Below are 21,526 nucleotides of genomic sequence, written 5' to 3'. Positions count from 1 at the left end.
CGGGTGCCAGGCATGCACATAGTACACACACACATACATATAAAGGAAATATTCAGTTTGTCGAGTCCATCCCCTGGGCTCAGCCCCCAATACCCCATAAGCAGATTGAGGTGGTACATACTTACAATTCCAGAACTCGGGAAGTGGAAACGGGGGGCCAGAGGGGCTTCAGGTCATCCTCAGCTGCACAGAAGGAGGTTACATGAGACCCTGTCTCAAAAGGGGAGAGGAAGAGAAAAGCAAAGCAAGACTCATCAAGTACAGGTATTATTAATCACCTCTTTTACAGATGGGAAAACTGAGGCTCTCGTGGCTGGTAAGTAAGACTATTGAGGGTAGACGTGTTATCTGATTCCGTAGCCTGTGCCCTTGACCACTGCGTTATCCCAGCCATCTGCCCTCATGTATGGGACAGCAGGTGCTGAGAGGAGGTGGCTTGCCAGGAGAACACCTCATCTTGATGTTAGGCCATGACCAAGGGCTCCACGTGGCCTCACCTGATCGGCACAGTCCTTTGGGCTCGGAAGGTGTCGGCCTCCACTCTTCTGTGTTCCCTGGGTGCCACCTTAGCCTCTGGTGCTGTTGACCACACCGAGTCGTCCTTTAACGTCGTCCTGACAGACACTCTGTTGTGTGGGCATTGTCCTTGTCTTACAGAGAAAAACTGAAGCTCAGAGAGGCTGGGACTCAAAGAAACCCAAAGCCAACCAGCTGCTCATGTACATCTAGTGTTTAAATCCAGGCTTCCAGCTTCCTGGCAGCTCAGCTTGGGCCTGGGCAAGAAGACACTGGATTATTTGTGTGCCTTGGGAACTGGCTTTCCATCAGGGTAGAGGGAGCCAAGGACAAGCCAATAGCAGAGCGGGATAGGGGGCTGTGAAACGAGGCTTGCATCTGATGGACTTGGGGGTTCTATGCAGACTGTCGTATCAGAACAGGTGGTAGGAGTGAACTCTGGTCGTCCACGAGGCTGTGCTTGTACGCAGGGGCTGTGGACAGAAGTCCAAGTGTCCCTGGGACTCAGAAGCAAGCCCTGGGTTAGTAGGACAATGAGGGCACCCAGAAGATAGTGTCCATTGGAGCCTCATGGGGAGGGGAGGGTGGGCCACTCGGTGATAAGTGGCTGTGGACTCTGTCATAGCCTCCTTCCCAACAGTACCCTGAAACCCTGCCGCCTCGAGGCATCCTGAGCTCAGAAATATAGTGACCAGCCCAGACTTAACCTCTGGTTCTAACATTCTAACCCTCTGTTCTGCTGTTTAGTGTGGGGACTGGGAAATGGCTGCTCACTCAGCAGGAGGAGGGTCTAGTGCCTCCAGCAGCCCCTGCCTAACAAGACTGTTCTCTGTGCCCTGCTCCCTTGGAGTGGGCATCGACAAAGCCTCTGGCTCTGCTTTAGTTCACCTGCTCAGAATGTCTCCTGGCCTTTTGTGGAAGAGCAACTCTCCTGCACCATCTCTCTTCTCGTTCCCCTTGCTAATGAATTTGGCCTTGGCGTCCCCCTCCAAATGTGCTGGACCAGAATCCCGGGGGTGCCCCGTGTTCCCAAACCAGGACGTCCTTCCATCTTGATTCTCTTCTAGATCTGTACAGCTCTTGCTCTCTAGATTCCAACTTCATATGGCTTCCATGGCAGCCACGCATCATCCTTTTTAGTCCTCAGCAACCCCTCCTTGGACTTGGGTGCCTTCTTTGCTCTGCCCTCTCTTTCCTTCATTTTGTTTTGTTTTGTTTCGAGTCAGGGTTTCTCTGTGTAGCCTTGGCTGTCCTGGAACTCACTCTGTAGACCAGGCTGGCCTTGAAATCAGAGATCCACCTGCCTCTGCCTCCCGAGGACTGGGATTAATGGTGTGCGCCACCCCCCATCTACCCACCACCCACCCCATCCCTGCTCATTCTTTCCTTCTCCATCTAGAGTGATTCGTAGTCTAGCCTCATCCCAGCTTCTTTCTGCCCTCCTTCCCTGACCTGCAGGCTGCTGGCACCTGTTTCCAAGATGTCCTGGGTGCTCACATGGTCTTCTATATCTGAACAGACTAGAAGTACATAGGAAGGTCACACAGTGCTTATATGAGGGCTCTCACTCTTTTTGATCATTCATTCATGGGAACAACATGTGTTGAGGTATTATTATTAACACTGGGGATCCAACAGGGCATAAAATGTGTAAGAATCCACATCCTTCGGGAATTTACCTCTTCATGATGAGGAGACAAGGAATAGTAAGCACCTCAGAATAAATGACCTCATCTGTTAGAAGATGGAGTAAGAGCCACCAGCCACATGGAGATGGTTACTGCATGTGATTTTAAATGGCATTCAGGGTTGAGCTGCCCAAGAAAGGTTTGTAAGAAGTGGAGAGTTGGCCACGAGATAAATGAAAGTTCTGATATGTCATCACCTGGAGTCCACTTTGAAAAATTGGCGATATACAGGTGGGGTGGCTCACACCTGTAATTCTAGCACTTAGGAGGCTGAGAACAGGGTAGCTTTGCTGAGAGTCTAGACCAGCCTGGGATGTAGTGTGAGACCCTGTCACAATACAAGACAAGAATACTTTGCTGGGACCAGGTGGGGATGGCCCATTTTGTGGCTCTTTGGTAGACAGAGCACCTAACTAGCATGCATAAGGCCCTGGGTTTAGTCCTCAACACTAAACAAAAAAGAAAACAGGTGGGTTATACTGTAGGGGGGCGGGGCGGCGAGAGCAGAGAGACCCATCCAGAAGGGCTTTCTCTGAGAATATGTGCCACTCAGCCCAGGTGGGGGCAGTGTGCTGAGCGGTGACTCTGCTCCACAGGTGGAGCTGACAGGAATTCCTGATGGGATGGATGTAGGCGTAAAAGAACCTAGATGACTGTCAAGATGATACCTCTAGCCGAGTGGGGGAAGCTGTGATACAGCAACCGTGTGGCGCCTTGGTTAGATGTTTTACACTGGGATGCCTCTTAGACATTGAACTTGAACAGACAGGCAGTCTGGGTAAAGGAGGGAGACGTGGGCTGAATATATATCTGAGCATTGTCAGCATGTAGAAGGTGTTTCCCAGTAGACCGGATGAGGGAGGGCCGAGTTGGGAAGAAGTCTCCAGTTTCCAAGTTCTCAAGTCCTGGGCCAAGGAGGCAGGAGCACTCGGACCCTGTGCTGAGATAAGTGTTGGGCAAGGAGGAGTAAACATCTGTAGAACAATTCCTGGAAGCCAAATGGAAGGAGGAGTGATCCACCACCCTGAATGGGGCTGAGTTAAGTGAGGACTGACTCTGACCATGCTTTGATCTAAGTACCTCCCCTCTGGGTGTCAGGTGAGACTTGTTTCTCCTTGGGTTCCTTCCAACTTTGTTCCTTCCTAGAGCATGGGTCAGAGGTGAGGACTGATTGTGGGCCATAGTACATTTTTGTTTCAGCCTAGTCTCCATCTTGATTTCTGACACCAAGGCCAGTTGTTACAGCTGTTGTATTTAATGCAGTAAGAGACCAGGACCCTGTCTTTGTAGGTTTAATGTCAGATCCCTGTCTGGTGTACCATCCTACTACTGCCGTTCCAAAGAGCGTGATCCTTGTGGTACACCAGGAAATAGCAGCTGAGCATCATCTAGCTGGTTCTGTGATCCAGCGTCTGGCCCTGCATCTCTGCAACAGCTGTGGATTGGATCTCTACAGGCAGGACCTTGCTTGCTCTCAGTCCACACCTGCTCCACCTGAACCCAGAGTCTGTGCCCAGGAGCCTTGTCCCCCTTTCTGTCCATGGTACCTTTGGTCATTCAAGCCCAGAGGGTCCCCTTCCTGGCAGTCCCTTGTTTACTATCTTCCACATCCAGTCTTGTTCCCTGACTGTTGGCACCACCCTTGGCAATCCACAGGAGGACTGTTGGCTCCGCTCCAGATCGGCCCCTCTGTCCTGGGTGGCTTCATTCTCCTGAAGCTGAGCTGCTCTTTGGCCTTTAGTGGTTCCCTGCTCCTGACTGGAGTTGACTCTGGAGGGTAACGTGCCGGTCCCTCCACAGCCTGATCCCCCCTGGACTGCAGCTTAAGTCACATGAGTCGGCTTCTCGTGTTGTTCCTCCCCTCAGCATGGGGACCTCTTCTTCCTCCATTCCTTCTCAACACGGGTTGTTTCTTTTATTCACGGGCATCCTTGAAAGAAGTCTCCTGCACTGTATTTCCATGTCATTGTATGTCCAGATTACACGATAGAATAGCATTGGTCCCAGCATGAAATTACCATTTCAGTCTGCTTTTCTACCTAGACCCTCAACCTTGGTCAAGTAGTTAAACTGTGTATGCCATCATTGCCTCAATTGCAAATGGAAATAGTACAACTCACGTGATTCTTAAATTCCTAAAATGTCTCCCCTTTCTTGTGACAGGTTTGTGTAACCCAAGCAGGCCCTGAACTCTCAGTGATCCTCCACTGTGTGCTAAGATCACAGATTGCGTGCCACACTGCCAAACTCTTCCTAAACCTGTTGTGTGTCAGGTGTGGTGGTGTACATCCCAACCCCAGCACTCAGGAGGATGAGGCAAGAGGATCCCTGTGAGTTCAGAAACAGCCTGAGCTACAAAGTGAGTTAAAGGCTAGCCTGAAACCCATAGCAAGACCTTGTCTCAAACAGGCAAACAAAAACCAAGCCAGCTACCCAACCAAACAAGAAAACCACACTTTTAGAGTTCACCACATCCTAGGTATCCAGCTGAGTGAACGTGTTTGCATGTCTCTTTGCATAAGCGACGTGTGGATGGAGGTGGAGAAGGTTCCCATCACCCGTGAACAGTTCCCTCATGCCTCTCCCAGTCAGCACACTTCCTGCCTCCAGCCCTGGGTTTCATTTGTTCTTCAACTATATGCAGCAGAGTCCTGTGCTGTGTACTTCCTGTCTGGCTGGTTTTGTCCCACATAGGGTCCGTCAGATCAACCATTGTGGGTGAAATGAAGGAACACGTCCAGTGCTGTGCAGTTGTGAACCATGGTGTATAAGTGTCGTCACGGGAGCTCCTGGGGCAGGACAGCTCTCTGAAGACTGTCCTGATGTTGCTTTGGTAGGACCAATGGTTAGGCTTGGGCTTCCCTCCATGCCCCTGCCCCCCGGCCAGCTGCCCCCGGCCCAGCTGCCCCCCATTGGTTCCCAAGTAGAAAATAAATTCATTGCTTTTATTACTTACAGTTAGCCGCGATGCCACCCCTGTTTGGATGTCAGGACCATTCCACCCCTGGAATTTTATCCTGTACCTGTAGGTCCTTAGAGTCCCTGGAAGAGGAAGACAGGACTCTACACCTTTCATCAGTGTCTGAAACTTGAAGCCCCCAATGTGTCTGTCTAGCCATACCCATGGGTCCCTGGTTCAGGACAGCCTCAAGGCAGGATTGTAAACAGTGATCTCCTCAGGTTGGGCACTTGAGGGGGTAGGAATGAGTTCTAGCCACTTGGGTTGAACTTAACCTCTCACTGGCTGGTTCTCTTCGTTGTATGAATCTGTGTTTGAGGGCCTGTCATCTGGCATCTCTCAAGTACACTGGCTTCATTACAGACTGGAAATAGGGCAGCTCACATTCACAGGTGAGTGTCTTCTCTGGGTGACATGGGATTATGCCTGCATAGAGACTCCTCCACACGGGAGCGTGTGTCAGGAGGAACTGCTGAGAGGTAGCTATGTTCTGTGACTCCAGTGCTGAGGGCCCTGGGCTAGTGGGCTGTCTCAGCAGAGCCCTGAATCCTGCCCAGCCTCCAGGCTTGACTCAGGATCTAGTCTGTGCCCCCTTCTGTGGATCCGTTTCCCCTCACCCCCTTGCGCACTCAGTGTTCCAGCAATGGTGGCTATTTATATTCCCCTTAAGGGGCCCTGCTGTTTCATGCTTGTGCCAGTGCCAAGCCTCCTCCTTGCCTAGAACTCTGCTCCCGGCCCCCACCCACCTGGCAAGCAACCACACATCGTTCGAGAGTCAATTAATAATATTAACAATAGCAGCTGAGATGTACTGGGTGCTTACTGTGTGCTAAGTGCTTCACACTATCTTCCAGTGAGTCCCCCCCCCCCCCCCCCCCCCCCCGCTGTCCCTCTTTGCATTCACCAGCGGTATCGTTGGGAAGTGGCTACCTAGGCACAGGGAGGTTGAAAAGTGTCAGAAAATGGAGGGACTATTTGAGTCTGTCCTCTCCATCCCTTGCTCTTGGGAAGCGATAATCCCTTGAGTATTTAATCCTCTCGCCCCTCTTCTCTACTTCACCATGCCCAGGAAATTTTATAGCATGCTAGACTGTCTTTCTTTCCTGGGAGGTAAGGGTATCACTGAGAAATGTGTTCACTTTATGTGGCAGAAAACCTGACAGACTAGGGCTTTTGTTTCCTGCTTAGTAAGAAATGAGGTGGACTGACTGATTCTAGTTGGCTCGGTAGCTCACGGCGTCCTTCTGAGGACGAGGTCCATTTCTGCTTCGTATAAAACCAAGCAGGGAAGAGGAGGTGGTAGAGAACAAGCGTCCTGGGAGCAGTGAAACCACACATTCCTTTCCTTCCTTCAAGGTTTCCAGACTCTGAATGCTCGATGGTTATTTTCCCTTTGAATTTGCTTTTGAGGTTCTTTGAGGGAGTGAGGTGGGGCCCAGAGTCTTGCTGTTTAGCCTGGGCTGATCTTGAACTCATGATTCTCCTGCCCCAGGCTCCTAAGCACCAGTATTACAGATGCGAGCCACCACCCCCAGTTTTTATGTGGTCTCCCCAGCTTCTGTGGACATCCAGGCCTTCCTGTTTTTTTTTTTTTTTTTTTTTTTTTCCCAGACATACTGCCATGCTACTGTCAATCTTTTCACTTACATGATGACAAATGTCACCCACATAATGTTAGGTGGTTGTATATTAGTCTGTCTTGAAGACATACCATAATTTACTCAGCCAATTCCCTATACATAGTCATTTAGATTGTTCTAAATATATTTTTGGAATCATAAACAGCCTTATAAGTCTATTTAAAATTCTTTTAAAATTTTACTTGTATGGGTATGGGTGGTTTTTCTTGAGGGGGTTGTTTTGGGGTTTTTATGTTTATGTTGCCTTTTGAAACAGGGCCTCACTATTTGCTCTGGCTGACCCAGAATTCACTGTGTAGACCAGGCTGGCCTCAAACTCAACAGAGATCCACCAGTCTCTGCCTCCCAAGTGCTGAGATTAAAGGCGTGTGCCACCACACTTGGCCTTGTATGGATGCTTGCCTGTATGTGTGTGTGTCTGTGCATGGTGCCCACAAAGACCAGAAGAGGGTGTCAGATCCCTGGAACTGGACTGGTTGTGAGTTACCATGTGGGTGCTGGGAATCAAACCCAGGCCCTCTGGAAGAGCAGTCAGTGCTCTTTACCACTGAGCCAACTCTGCACAGCCCCCATGCAAGTATATTTTATGAGTATTTTAATTAATTACATATTCTTATCTTAGGGCACAGCTTTGAATTATTCTGGGTTCATGGCTGTGCTGACTACTAAATCTTTTTGTGCCATTTACCAGATAAACTGAGCAAAGTTGTAGCAGTTAAATATACCTTTCAGGAGCTCTGAGAGTGTATTCCTTTACAGCTTTGGGCTTTATTAATTACTACTATTATTTTGTGGTGCTGGCCTTCACCCTCAGGGCCTCACACATCCTAGACAAGAAGCCTATCATTATTTTTAAGTTCTTGTTAATTTGATAGGAAAATTACACCAAAGGGGAAGGAAAAGTAGGTTGCATTTTCTTTGATTGCAGTGAGGTTAACCTTTAAAAAGAATATCTCTGGCCATTTGCTGTTCTATTTTAAGTTTTCTTCTCCTTTCCCTTGCTCATTAGAATATGACATAATTACCCTTTTCTCATCTGCTTGTGAAAGTGCTTTATCTATCCAGGTACTGTGTGAGGAACACAGGGGAGTTCATAGGAGGGGGTGCAGCTACCTGGCTTTGAGGGCGAGAGAGGGTCTCATTGATGGGCAAAGGGCTGAGGAGAGGGTTTAGGTACCATAACAGCAGGTGCAGTTGTCTAGGGGTGGGACAGGGCATGGGTAGTCATGGAATGCTTTCCTTGCTATTATACACACCGTCACAAAACTTGGTGGCTTTAAGCTACAGAAAGTTATCTCACACTGTGCACATTATAGGCCCCAGACCAAGGCCTGTTGGGAAGCCCTTCCTTCAAGGCTTCAAGGGTCGAATTCTTGCTTGCTTCTCTCAGCTAATACTGGCTGCACATGTTCCCTCCCTGTGTTCACGGGGCCTTTTCCATCTTTGTTCTCCCCTTCTGTCTCCTAAGGACTTCAGGGGATTTAACACCTACGGGGGGGGGGGGGGGGGGGGTTCATCCAAGATGATTTCAGTTTGAGGTCTTCCACTTGGTGATGTCTTCAAATATCTTTTCTTTCAAATAAGGTCATATTTACGGGTACCAGGGTTTAAGACTAGACCCTTTGGCTTATATACTCAGACAAACGTAGGAACCTGAAAATGATCTGATACTACAGGACAGTAGTAGATGACTGTGGAAAGTGGAGGCCGGTGTGCACTACGAGGAGTCTTCAGCTGCTAAGTTTAGGCTGTTTGAACCATTGGAGTTAGCGGAGGACTGTGGCATGTGGTGTGGTTGGGTTGGAGCTGGGCTGCTGTGGGGAGAAAATTGGCAAGAGTGGGGATTTGGGGAGATCCATGAACAGTGGGCAGGAGGGGGCTGGAGAGATTTGGAGGTCTCCCATCATCTGCTGAACTAACCTCAAGTAAAAGTTGGGGACTGGAAGATGCATGTCCAGGAAATAACCAGAGGTGGCTGTGCAGCCCAGACCTTTCCATGGAGTGTTAGAAAAATGGGAGAGGATGCAAAGGAAAGGGTGGCAACAGTCTGGAGGGCACTGTCCCCTGCCCCATCATTTTATTATGAGAACTATCAGACATGGAGAAGAGTTGAGAGTATCGCACACTGAACAGCCAGCCCAATTATTGCTAGCTAGAGTCTGTAATTACCACTTTCCCGTGGCTGCTCCCTTTCACATCTGTCCATCTCCCCATCCCATCCGCTCTTACATTTTATGTGTCTCAGAATTGCAGATGACTCCTTCAGGCTGGCAGATCATTAACCAAGCATTCAGTAGTCAGTGAACTGCATAAATATTAACTGTACTAAGAGTTGGTAAATTCTGGTGACTGAGTGTCTCTGTACCTCAGATCCCTGCCAAGATTAAGGGTTGATTCCATTGGCCCAGGAAGTTCCCTTGTGCCCACTGTCATCAGATCCTGTCCACACCCCATTCCCAGAGGCCGCCAGTGTTTTCATGGTTAGTGTTTTCCAAACATTGGTCAGCTTTGTCTGTTTTAGAACATTATACAGCAGAAGCATTCAGGCTGTGCACTTGTATCTAGCTTCTTTCATTTAGCATAGTATGTTCGAGAATTACTAATGCAGTTCCTTTTTGTTGCCTGGTGGTAGTCTATTTTAAGACTCTGTACACAGTGCAGTTTTTAAGACATGAATATTGAAAAGATTCCACCAAGGAGAACAAGAACAGTGAAGGTAATTGGAGAATACTAAATACAGTAGTGGTTCATATCACATGGACTTCTCTTTCTCACCCCACCCCTAAACCTCCTCGCTTCTTGATTTTTCTTTTATAAAGGAAGTCTAGGGGTAGATCATTCCAGAGTCAAAAGGAGGCCATCATCTTAGTCTTCTGTTTGGTCATCTTCAATTCTGCCATCTGTGTTCAAAGTCATCTTATGGTTGAGCATGGCTGCTGTGGCTCCAGCCATACAAACTGGTGACAGAAGGAAGAGCCATGAGGGCAGGCCCAGTGTACTACTTCTTACTATTATTATCATTATTATTATTCAATTATATGTGTGTGGTGTGTTGTATCCTTGTTTCGTGAGTGTGTGTGTGTTCAAATGCTTTTGCTTTGTCATTCTCCATTTTTAATTTTTTGAAATTTGTGTGTGTGTGTGTGTGTGTATGCCAGCTAATGGCATCAGACCCTCTGGAGCTGGTTGTGAGCTGCCTGACATGGATGCTGGAACCCGAACTTGAGTCCTCTAGAAGAGCAGGTGTAGACTTTTAACCACTTAAACCACTCTCCAGCTTCCCCTTTAATTTTCTGAGACATGGTCTTTCACTGAGCCTGAAACTCATCAGTTTGGTTAGACTTACTGGTCAGTGAGCTCCAGGGATCCTCCTGTCTCCATGTACTCTTGACCCATGAGTGCTGGGGTCACAGGCATGTGCCACCATCCCTGGCAGTTGTCTTCATGCCTGTACGGCAGGCACTTGACCAATGGAGCCATCTCACCAGCCTCCATGACCAAAAGCAACCTGGGGAGGGAAGGCTGTACTTTTAGCAACCATCTTCAAAGTCTCCACACATGTCCACGCAACACCCTCACCTTGAGACAGGGTCTTGCTATGTATTCCAGACTGGCCTTGAACTTGTAATGACCCTCCCGCCCTGGCCTCCCAAGTGGTGGGGTCATAGGTCTAGGCTGTTCCACTTGTTAAATTAGTGAGGACTTAATCGCATACTAAGAAATGTGGTCCCTCTACTCGCCACTGAGCATAGTTCCACTCCAAATAATAGAGTTTCCGCCACCGAGAGGGGAAGCGGAGCTGACTGTCAGCGACTTCATTGTCACGCTTTCTTTTGAGACTAGTGGCCAGGCCACATCCGCTTAGTGTTCTCACCTGTGGCCTTCAGAGACTGAAGCCTGTCTGTGCTGTTTTTTTTTCCCCCAGCCCTACTTTCCTAGAGAGTTGGTTTCTCCATCCTTTTTTATTTTATTATGTTTTCTTTCTTTATTATTAAGAAATTTTCTTTTCCTTTTACATACCAACCACAGATGCCCCTCTCCCCCTCCTGCCGCATCCCCCGCCCCCCGCCATCCCCCCCATTTCTCCATCCTTTTATATAGCCCTTTTCCTAATAGAAGTGTTCCATACTCCCAGTATTTTATGAAAGGCATGAACAAGGAAGGAATGCCCTAGAAATGCTTGTAGAGAACACTGTGCCGGTCTCCATGTCTGCATCCTGTACCTCTCCCCTCCTTGATCAACCTGTGCCATGCGGAGGGCCAAAGGCTGGGAGTTCTTTGCAGCGAAATTCAAATGGGGTAAGATAGCCCTTGAAGACTCAGACAGACCCAGGTTGATATCCTTTCCTCGATCTTAGGCAGATGTCTGAGGCTTAGTGGCCTCTTCTGTGAGAACTGCTTTGGAGAGGTGGTTAGACCGAGCAGGAGTTGGTAGGGTCTGATGTGCATACCAGACAAAAGGGTGCCAGAGACCTTCCTTTCTCGTGAGAGATGCCAGGTATTGTATTAGAAGTGAACCAGGGCATAGTCTCTTTTGGCCTATCTATGAACTCTACCCTCGGGTAATACCTTCTTTCCTGTGATGCCCGATACAGGTCAGGCTAGCTGTTGGCTAGGCCAGGGGCCACCATAGTTCATTCACCCACACTCTTAGCTCCAGCATGACTAGGGAGACCCAGAGCCCCTGGAGGAGTAAAGAGGTCTGTGGGTTTTTGTGTCGATGCCTGACCTGAGGAAATATAGCCTATGTACCCAGACACCTTACTGGGCATCTGCTGAACCCTGGGAGAGGAAGTCGGCAGGAGCAGGTGCAGAGAGCCCAGGGGGAAGCTATTGACTGCCAACAGCCAGATTGGACTGAGTGTAGCCATGGCCTGGCGCCCCAGTGACCTGGTGACACCATTCTCAGGCTGCTGGCTGCCTGTGGGCTGGTGTGTTATGACAGCGGAGGAGGAGCCTGGGCCTCCACAGAGAGCTTGACTCACGGGCGGGCCTGCCTGGCTTAGACCTCGGGCCTGCGATGGATGGTGCATCTTCCACTTGTTCATTCTGCTACTCACACTTCCCAAGAGCCTGCTGTGTGTCATTTTGTGGGTGCCGGGCACCCAGCCACAGCTGAAACACTCAGTTCCTGCCCCTGAGGCTTCCAGGAGGCCATGTGCTGTGGGTACTGTAAACTGAGTTCCCAGGGAGAACATCCTGGAGGAAGTGATGTCTGAGCAGATAACGGGACAGGCCCAGCCAGGCTCCTCTGACGTACTGGCCACAGTTTCCAAACCCAGGCCTCTGCCAAGGTTTAGGAACCATATGACAAATCCCTGTGTTTCCAGCAGGTCCAGTGTGCAGGGCCCTGACGACCACCAGGGGCTCCACTGCTCTGTGTTCTCTTTCCTCTGTGAGTCGTGGTACCAGCGCCTTCTGGTCTTCCAGAGGCTGTGCTCTTGACCCCTCCTCACTGATGACCCTGAACCAGGGCTCAAGTGGGAGGAGACCTTGCACCTTGCTCGCAGCAACCCTGCTGTACTTTCAGAGCTCCCGACAGTGGACTGGGATGTTGGAAACAACGCCTGACTCACCGGCCGGCCGGTCGCTGGCTGGGAACGTTGCGGGGGTCTTCAGGGTGCAAAGCCTAGCGGTACTGCCTGGTGGCCCACCCTGCTGCCCATCCTGGGAGGGTACCTGTGTGGGCGCTGGAGCTTGTGTGGTGCTGGGAGCACTGAGGGGTTAACACAGCTCTACTTTCTGTCACCTCTCCCTCCTGCTCGGAAGGAAACGGTTGGAATTATAGACCCATTTGCTGCCTTTTGAGGAGACTGCTGCTCACCCAGTCCCTGCCAGGCCTGGGCACAACCCTCTCTCCCACGCCTGCCTTCCCTGGGCTCTGTCCTGCATGCAGGGCCTCATTCAAGGGACTGAGGGCCCCCTAGGGCACACTCTCTGGGCCCCCCCCACCCCAAAGCTGCCCTGCGCACCCCCCGGGGATGGAGCTCAGTGTACAATGGTACCCAGGGAGGAGGGACTGAGGAAGTGACATCGCTTGGCCCGCCCCCACCTCCTTATTCCCTATAAAAAGCAAAATGGTGACTCAGAGAGGAGAGTTGGACTCGGCCTGCCTCCTTCTCCCACTGTTAATTTTTAGACGTGGAATTAGGCAGGAGGCAAAGGAAACACAGCTCCACATACGCAGCTGACATGCTATTAGGCGGGTGGCGACAGCAGAGCCGCGCCTCCCCGGCTCCCAGCAGCAGCCTCTGACGGACTCCGCAGAGCCTGTGCCTGTGGAGCTCCCAGCCTCCTCCCCAGGCCTGGTTGTGCAGCCCCTGCCCTGGCCCGGGGTGCATGGTGCAGCAGGGACCATGGCAGCTGGGGGCCGGCGCCGGCGCCCACTGCGCTACCAGTCCCTGGCAGCCCTGGTGGAAGACTCTCAGTGGCCTTTCTTGTTCCTTGTCTCAGACTTCAGCTACGGGGCCGAGGACTACGACGCAGAGGGGCATGAGGAGCAGAAGGGGCCCCCCGAGGGCTCGGAGACCATGCCATACATCGACGAGTCACCCACCATGTCGCCCCAGCTCAGCGCCCGCAGCCAGGGCGGTGGGGACAGCATCTCACCCACCCCACCTGAGGGGTTGGCACCTGGGGTAGGTACTCCTGTTTGCTTTTCTGGGGAGGGGAGGTAGGACAGTGTGGGGCTGGGGGAGGGCGGGCCTGGACCCCCGATGCCCTGTCATCTAGCTCCTCTTCGGGTACCCCTTCCCCTGCTCTGCCAGCTGCTGGTTCTGCTGCCTCCTGATCATCCTCATTCCCCTTCAGCTATCCCTTCGTCTCTCACTAGGATGGGGAGGGGGCTCTGGAAGGACCAGGCTTCTCCGTCTGTATCTGGCTGGGTGCACAGTGGCCTGTGGACAACGCGTGTCCCACAGAGCCAGGACTGGTCTCAAGCCTCCCGTGGGGTATAAAACATAATGCTTCTGTAGTGTTCCCCAGGACTGAGGGCCTCCAGCTCTGTTCTGTTCCACAGGAAAGGAATATATCTGGGGTGCCTAAGTTCCCTGCATCCAGAAGAGGCAGGGACTCCCCCCTCAGAAACCTTGTGTAAGGAAGATTAAGTGTGCTTTGACAGGGCAGGGAGATGGGAGTGCGTGGAGGATTGTAGTACTTCTAATGAATGCAGTTCCTGGTGACAGGGACGGACACTGGGCCCAGCTCATGAGGATACGCATCTGAAATACACGAGCAAGCCAGGCAGAGAGATTCCTTGGGGCTCTTTTTCTAGAGTTGGGGACAAGAGTCATAGCCATTTGTTTTGGTGGAGGGAGCTCAGTTTCACAGGTTCTTTTGGTCCAGCTTGTCCAGGTGTATTTTGTGGGGTTCTCTTTCCTCTCTGAAGCCCCCCCCAGGGAGCTTCAGCAGTGCATTTCCCTCCTCCAATGCCTAATACCCCCACCCCACCTGGAGGCTGCCTGGACTCTACCATGTGGAAGAACCCTGCTCCTTCCCACCCTCTGCAGGCTCTCACCCCCTCTTCACACACTGGGGTGGCTGTTATAGCCTTTGGCAACAAGGGCCTTGGCAACCAGCATCCCACTTGGGGGAAGCCACATTGTTGTCATAGCAACAGAGGCCTAGGCAGAGCTCAGCGGCTGCCAGGTGGTGCAAGTTTGGGAAGGGATGGTGGGGGGCAGGTAAAAGGTGGAGGGGTGGATGTGGGTGTTGGCCTGCTTCAGGTTCCCCACAGCCAGCATTCTTGGGTGTTGTTACCCTGAGGAGGGGTAGTGGATTAGAGACAGCCATTTTGGCCATGTAGAGGCAGAGTGTTTGGACCAATGGAAGAAAGGCTGTTCTGGGACCTGGACTCAGGCCAACCAGGAGAAAGAAGGAAGAGAGAACTCTGGTTCCCCATCTCTGTCTTCTGGTTGTAGGTCAGTGGGGTTCAGATCTCCCCTAGGGACTTAGCCCATATCCCACCATAAGCAGCTGCAGGATGATGCTCCTGTGTAATCTCCATGCAGGGCTTGGTCTGTGCATTCTCCTCTTGTCTCTGCCTCTTGTCTCCCTTCCTCTCCTTCCTCATGACTACATTGTAGGAGCATTCACCCATGGATATTTGGATTTCCTCGTGAGAAACCCTAACTATGCTTTATGCGTAGCAGGACTATGTGGTCCTGGTGTTCTCAGCTTTGGGTAGCAGCTTCACTTTGTTCCCATTGTTCTTGGTGGTCAGAAGGGAATAACTTGAGGGGAAGATCTTGAAATGTTAAATTTTACAGAGAGAACAGTCATCTGAAGTACTTGGGGCCCTCAGTACCGATTTTCACATCACTGATAGGTAGGGGGATCATTAATGCCAGTTGGGAATGGCTGGGACAATTCCAGCTGCAAGCTGCTCTACTCCTGCCTGCCTGCCCCAGCTACCCCTGCTCTACCCCTGCCTGCCTGGAGCTAGCTGCCTTTCTGCTCTTTCTATTGCATTACTGGCCCCACCTAGTGGACCTTGCAAGTATTGCCATTTGCAATAGGGTGCCCGGAAGGTGCGAACCCCCTTTCCCAGTACTTGGGATGATTTGTTTTTGTTTTTTATTTTAAAATAAGTGTGTGTGTGTGTGTGTGTGTGTGTGTGTGTGTGTGTGTGTGTGTATTTCTGTGCTTGGCTGTGCTCATTTGGCCAGGCGGTCCCCTCCCCTGCCAGGCTTCCTGTTAGGAACTTGGGAACAGAGGGGATTTTTGGACCAAATCAGACAATTGTTCTAGATATTCAGATATCTAGCCTTTGGCACAGCCTGGCAGCTGAACTTTCCACACCCAAACATGCAGCCAGGCTGTACCTGGGAGGTCAAAATTTGGTTTATATGTTAGAAAACCATAACCCAAATGGATTGTGTGTGTGTGTGTGTGTGTGTGTGTGTGTGTGTGTGTGTGTGTGTGTTTGTGTACAGTTTGTATATAGAGAGATTTGATAGAAGGAACTGACTTGTGGGTATGGAGGCTAAGAAATCCTACCCTCTGCAGTGGATGCTGGGAGGTTCAGGAGAGCCAATGTGTAGTTTTAGTCCAAATCCAAAGGCCCGGGAATCAGGTGAGCCAAAGTAGAAGATTCTAGGTGAAAACCAGTAGGCTTAAGCTCAAGGACACCCAGGGTTCAGTCTGAGTCCTAGGCTGGAAAAGACCGGTGTCCCAGGGCTAGCAGCCATGCGGGTGGAGCCCCTCTGTCCTTTGGTTTGAGACCCGATCTCTATGTTTCTGAGGCTGTCCTGAAATTTACTTTGTCGTCCTGACTGGCCTGACACTCCCGATCCTTCTGCCTGGGCCTCCTGGGCCTGGGTCAGGCATGCTGGCTGGAGGAGCCCCTCTTTCTTGGCCTTTTTGTTCTCAGTTGTCAATAGACTGGAAGAGGCAAGGCCAGCTCACCCTGGGGAGGGCATCTGCTTTGCTCAGTCGGTAGATTCAGATGTGAATCTCTTTGTGAACCATCATCCCACGGACACCCAGGATAATGTTTGGACGCCCTATGACCCAGTCAAGTTGACACATAGAATGAACTGTGTTTTATGCAGTAACCCAGAGCCTGGAAATAACGGACAGATGAAAATCTTTCTGACTGTAGGACACTGAGCAAGGGTCGTAATACCCCGGAGCCCTCAGGTCTGAATAGCATTGGCTCCTCTGAAGGGAAGCGTGAGGAATGGCTGGGGATTGCTCCCAGGGAGCCTTATTGCATTGAATACATTCAGTTCCAGCTCTCAGAAGGCAAAGACAGAGGAATTGTGGCTTCTAGGCCAGACTGGGCTACATGAGACGCCCCCCTCCCCCGTCTGAAAACAAACACACACAAGACTTTTGTCATTGGTTTTTAGAGAGCTGGGACCAGCAGCATTGCAAGGACGCAATCTGGTAAATACCTGCTGGGAAATGACGCTGCGTTTGCAGGCCACATCCCTCCTGAGCCTGTCTTTCTGGGTGTGATACCCTCAGCCAAGACATGGTCTCCTCACTCCCCAGCATACCTTGCTGTGATATTTTCATCTTGGCTTGTGCCCCAGAGGTGACAAAACCCTGCCCTGCAGGCCTTTCCTAAACCTAGGCTGGGCAGGGTACCCTGGCCCAGGGCCGGGGGTGACCAGTTGTTGGAGGCTCAATTCACTTGGGAGTGTGTTGGTCATTTCCCTGGGGAAGTAGGGTAATGACACCCCTACTCAACTTTCTGTCCCAGAACCACAATCTTAGGGAAAACCTTGTTCCCGTAGACCACAATTCCTGTTTCCTCTCTAGATGGTGCAGTCAAAGGGACCCCAGGACAGAGAAAAGATGTGGGTTTTGTCTGTCTCCTGCTACTTTGAAGGTGTGTCACCCAAGACATGTCACCCTCTCTGAGTTCATTTATTCATCTCTAAATGGAAGATATTGAGAATACCTTCCCATGTGTCCTGATAGCTGTCCCAAGTCTGCCATGAGGTGTGGTTAGGGACCAGAATGCCATGGAATCCATAATGTCCATATGGGTGCAGACCTCAGCTGGCGTGAGGAACCCGTGATAGAAGTGAAGTGACCGTCATTACTGTGTCAGTGAGGGTTTCCGTGGCTGTGAAGAGACACCGTGGCCACAGCAACTCATAGAAAGGAAAACATTTCACTGGGACTGGCTTGTAGTTTCAGGGGTTTAGTCCATTGTTGGCATGCTGGGAAGCCTGGCAGCAGGCAGACATGGTGCTGGGGAGGGGCTGGGAGCTCTTCATCTGGATTGGCGGGCAGCAGGGAGAGACTGCCCCACTGGGTGTGGCTTGAGCATCTGAGACCTTAAAGCCCACCCCCCAGGGGCACACTTCCTCCAACGAGGCCACACCCACTCCAACAAGGCCACACCTCCTAATAGTGCCATGCCCTGTGAGCCTCTGGGGACCATTTTCTTTCAAACCACCACGGTTACCACTGTCTTCTCTTGCATCTTCTTCCTCCCATCAGCTACTTGGAGAGACAGGGCTGAGCCTCTCACATAGGTTGCTTCATTTAAAGTCCGTGATGTGTCTGCAAGATACGTGCCTGGCTTTCATTTTATAGTTGGAGAAACTGAAACTCGGGGAGTTGACATAATTTATCAGAGGCTAGTGTGACCAATGGGACCAGGGCTCCATTTCCACTTGGGGTCTTGTGAAGCTTACGCCTGGGTAGAGCTGCCAGGCCCCTCTCCGTCACCCTCCTGGGTGAAGCTCTTAACAGCCCAGCTGCCCCCCACTGCTGGGGATATATACAGTTCTTAGGGCTTCCATCTGCCATTATAGATAAGGGGCACCATTCTTGGTCACCCCTTTGTGCACTCCCTAGGTCCCCCTTTTAACTCCCAGGCACCTCTGGGTTCCTGCTTGGTATTTGGGGTTGAATTGTGTAGTTCTGGGACTGGGAGGAGGAATGGGGACCCACTAGGCAGAATCTCCCTTCTCTCTCAGGTTGGGGCTTGGGATTTGGGCCTAGGAGGGTCATTCCCAAAGTGAACAGAGGCCATGTGGAAAGATGGTGCCTCAGAGGCTGCATTCTTCTGTGTTCCTAGTCTGGGGGCGGTGGTGGGGGCGGTGGAGACTCAGCGGCCCAGCACCTATTTCTCCCGTCCTGGATCTTGTGCCTCTGCTGCAGAGAGGACGGTAGCTGTCCCCTCCTGTGCACTGGCGCTGTTTGTTCTTTGCTGTTAACCACCCCCAGCTGCTGATGGAGCTCCTGTTCCGTGGCATAACCTGGGGCGCTGGGGCTTTGTGTCTTGTCCAAGCTGGGAAGGAGGTAAATAAAGGACTTACCTGTGACACTGTCCACTCACTAGTGGACTCCGCTTATCCTCTCCTTTCACACCCCATAATAGCTTCCTTGGTGTCTTCTCTGATGGACTGCACCTGACTGGCCTGGCCACCCCTATGGCTCCCATACCTCCTGCTGGCCTGCTGGGACCACAGTTCATGAATGTATTTCTTACCTGCAGGCCAGACTAGTCCTGAAGTCATATTTATTCAATAAAGGTATGATAATCTACAGGTGCTCAGGGCACTGCGGGTAGGAAGATGGGCCCAGCCAGAACAGTGCTCTGCCTGTTCTGGTGTCTGATGAAACTAATGATTCCGGCAGATGTTAAATTGCCCAAGAAACAAGCGTGGTGACAGGCAGCAAGAGTGTCCTCAAGCTGGATATGGTAGCCCGCTTCTATAGCTCGCACCGAGGAAGCTGAAGTGGGACGATGTTTGAGTTTGAGGCCAGCTTGGACCCATAGTGAGTTCTAGGCTTGCCTAGACTAAACAAGGAGACGGTGTCTTAAAAAGACGCTGAGCTGCTGGGGTCCGAGGCTCTGCCTCTCTTCTTTGTGTTCTCCCAGGGCCTCAGAAGGGTCCCAGAGAACCCAGAAGACTCTTAGTCTCTACTATACTGTTCTCTGTTGTTGGTGAGTTTCTCCACTGGTAGGTGCTAGCAAGGCCAGAGCAGTTTTCTGCCCTTCCCAGAGAGGATGCCCTCGTTCACCTGCCCAGGAGTCATGTGCCGGTGTGGTAGGTGGTCCACACAGCCCTCATCCACTGCCTGAATGGCAGGCAGAAGTAGAGGAAGACTACACACACCATAGTACTCCATAGTACTCTTGGGACAGCTCGAGTCTTCTGCACTGCCTTGGAGGGTGGGCCTTACTCCTGTCCCATCACAGATGTGGGCCCCAGGTGCACGTTGCTATGTAACGTAGTGTATGACAGGGCACTGTAACCGCTGTCCTCTGCCCCTCCCCAGACACGAGCCTTTAGTACCCTTTTGCCTCTTTTGAGGCAGTCTCATCCTGAAGTCCAGGCTGGCCTTGAATTTGCAGTCATCCTGCCTGGGCCTCTTGCATGCTGGGATTACAGGCTTGAGCCACTGTGCTTGTCTAAATTTTACCTCATGCCATGTGACATTGGACAGTTTAACAAGCATCATTCCCCTCTACTGTAAATGGGGGGTAAATAATCATTTGGAGGGGCTTCTGCAGGAACCAACTAACAGTTGTGATGAGGTGAACTGCTGTGCTACACGGTGAACTGTCCTGGGGGTTAGTTGAATTTGAATCCATCTGGGATGTAAATCCCACTTTGTTTTGGGCTTCTGCCTCTGGAGTGCTGGGATTGCAGACCTGTGCCACTTACAGACCTGATTGATGTTGGAATAAAGTGAACCTATTACTCCATTAAAATGAATGAAAACTATATGTCTTGTGTTGCTTTGGAAGTCAGAAAGAGTAATTACTGTGAGATATGATTTGAATTCAGTGGCCAGGTGGTGGTGGCACACCACTTTAATCCCAGCACTTGAGAGACAGAGGAAGGCAGATCTCTGTGAGTTCAAGGCCAGCCTGGGCTACAGAGCGAGTTTCAGGACAGCCAGGATTATACAGAGAAAACCCTGTCTCTAAAAACAAAACAAAAAAGATTTGAGTTCAGCTGTTAACTGTCTAGCAAGCCAGTCATGACAGAGTAAATGCCTGTAATTTTAGCATTTAGAGGGTTGAGGCAGGGGGATGGCAAGTTCCAGTTTGGTCTGGGCTTCTTAGTTAGACCCTGTCTTGGGGGTGGGGTGGGGTGAGGAGGATAAGAAAATAGCTATCTAGCATTTGGACAAGTAATGAGCTTCCTGTTCTTGGAAGGATCCCAGCAGAGGCTAATGACTGAGGCAGAGAAGTGATTCCTCCCTGGGTAGTTATCTTTTGGAGTGCCTTGTGCTCAAGGATAGCACTTCATTGACTTAGTTCTATAGGACCCATTGTCCTAACCTGAGCCCTCTTTTTGTCTGATTCTTGGGAGACCCAGGGCTGTGTGTATGCTAAGCAGGTGCTCGGTCACCAAGCCACATCCCAAGCCCCCAGGTTCCCCCTATTACGAAGGTTATCCATGCAACATCTGTAAGAAATGCACAATATCCACAAGGCGGGTGGTGGTAATGCCTGCCTTTAATCCTAGCACATGGGAAGCAGAGGCAGAGGCAGGTGATCTCTAAGAGTTTGGGGCCAGCCTGGTCTACAGAGCAAGTTCCAGGATAGCCAAGGCTACACAGAGAAACCCTGTCTTGAAAAGCAAAAACAAAAAACCAAAAAAAGAAAAAGAAAAAAAGAAAGAAATGTGCACTATCCCCAGAAGAAAGTCATGTGACCTCAGGTGGGATCTTAGGGATGGAGTCATGGAGGAGGTAGAGGTAAGGGAGCTGTACAACCACTGAGTGTGGAAAAGTTCCTAGAGGGCTGAGAAACAGAATGGTCTGGTGTGGGTGAATTATTGGTTTCCCAGGAAGAAGTTGAAGGTGAGTCTCTGGTGGGCCCCTCCCCCCCCACTCCCACCCTATGTTCCTCCCCCACACACCTGCCAAAGGAAGAAGGGGAGAAGAACTGGTGTTTACTAAGGGCTTAGCACAGTTCAGATGCTGCCCTGTGTGCATCAGGCCTCCTGGCAGCCCTAGAGATGGCGCAGTAATGATCCCCATCTTATGGAGTCAGGCACACCACTCTGCACAGCAAGGCTATTCCCATTTAATAGATGAGGAAACCAAGACACATTTAAATGCTTTGCCCTGTGTTACAGAACTGGCAAGAGGCAAAAACTAGAATTCAGATCCAGAATCCAATGGAATTTATTCTCTCTCTCCCTCCCTCCCTCCCTCGCCCTTCCTCCCTCCCCCCCTGTGTGTGTGTGTGTGTGTGTGTGTGTGAGAGAGAGAGAGAGAGAGAGACAGACAGACAGACC

At 50.9% G+C, this 21,526-nt stretch overlaps 1 protein-coding gene across 4 annotated transcripts in view; it reads left to right on the top strand.

Moving 5' to 3' along the window:
- Abr (ABR activator of RhoGEF and GTPase) overlaps window positions 1–21,526 on the top strand; it is a 203,887-nt gene that overhangs the window by 93,214 nt on the left and 89,147 nt on the right. For all 4 annotated transcript variants that reach the window (XM_006977416.4, XM_042282419.2, XM_006977417.4 and 1 more), the window contains exon 2: window positions 13,257–13,441. In XM_006977416.4, the coding sequence (XP_006977478.2) occupies window positions 13,257–13,441 (185 nt within the window). The remainder of the gene's footprint in view (window positions 1–13,256; window positions 13,442–21,526) is intronic.

Source organism: Peromyscus maniculatus, chromosome 8 (genome assembly GCF_049852395.1).
Source record: "Peromyscus maniculatus bairdii isolate BWxNUB_F1_BW_parent chromosome 8, HU_Pman_BW_mat_3.1, whole genome shotgun sequence".
NCBI lineage: Eukaryota > Metazoa > Chordata > Mammalia > Rodentia > Cricetidae > Peromyscus > Peromyscus maniculatus.
Note: the sequence above shows the minus strand (reverse complement) of the source record. Positions and strands in the feature narration are given on the sequence as shown.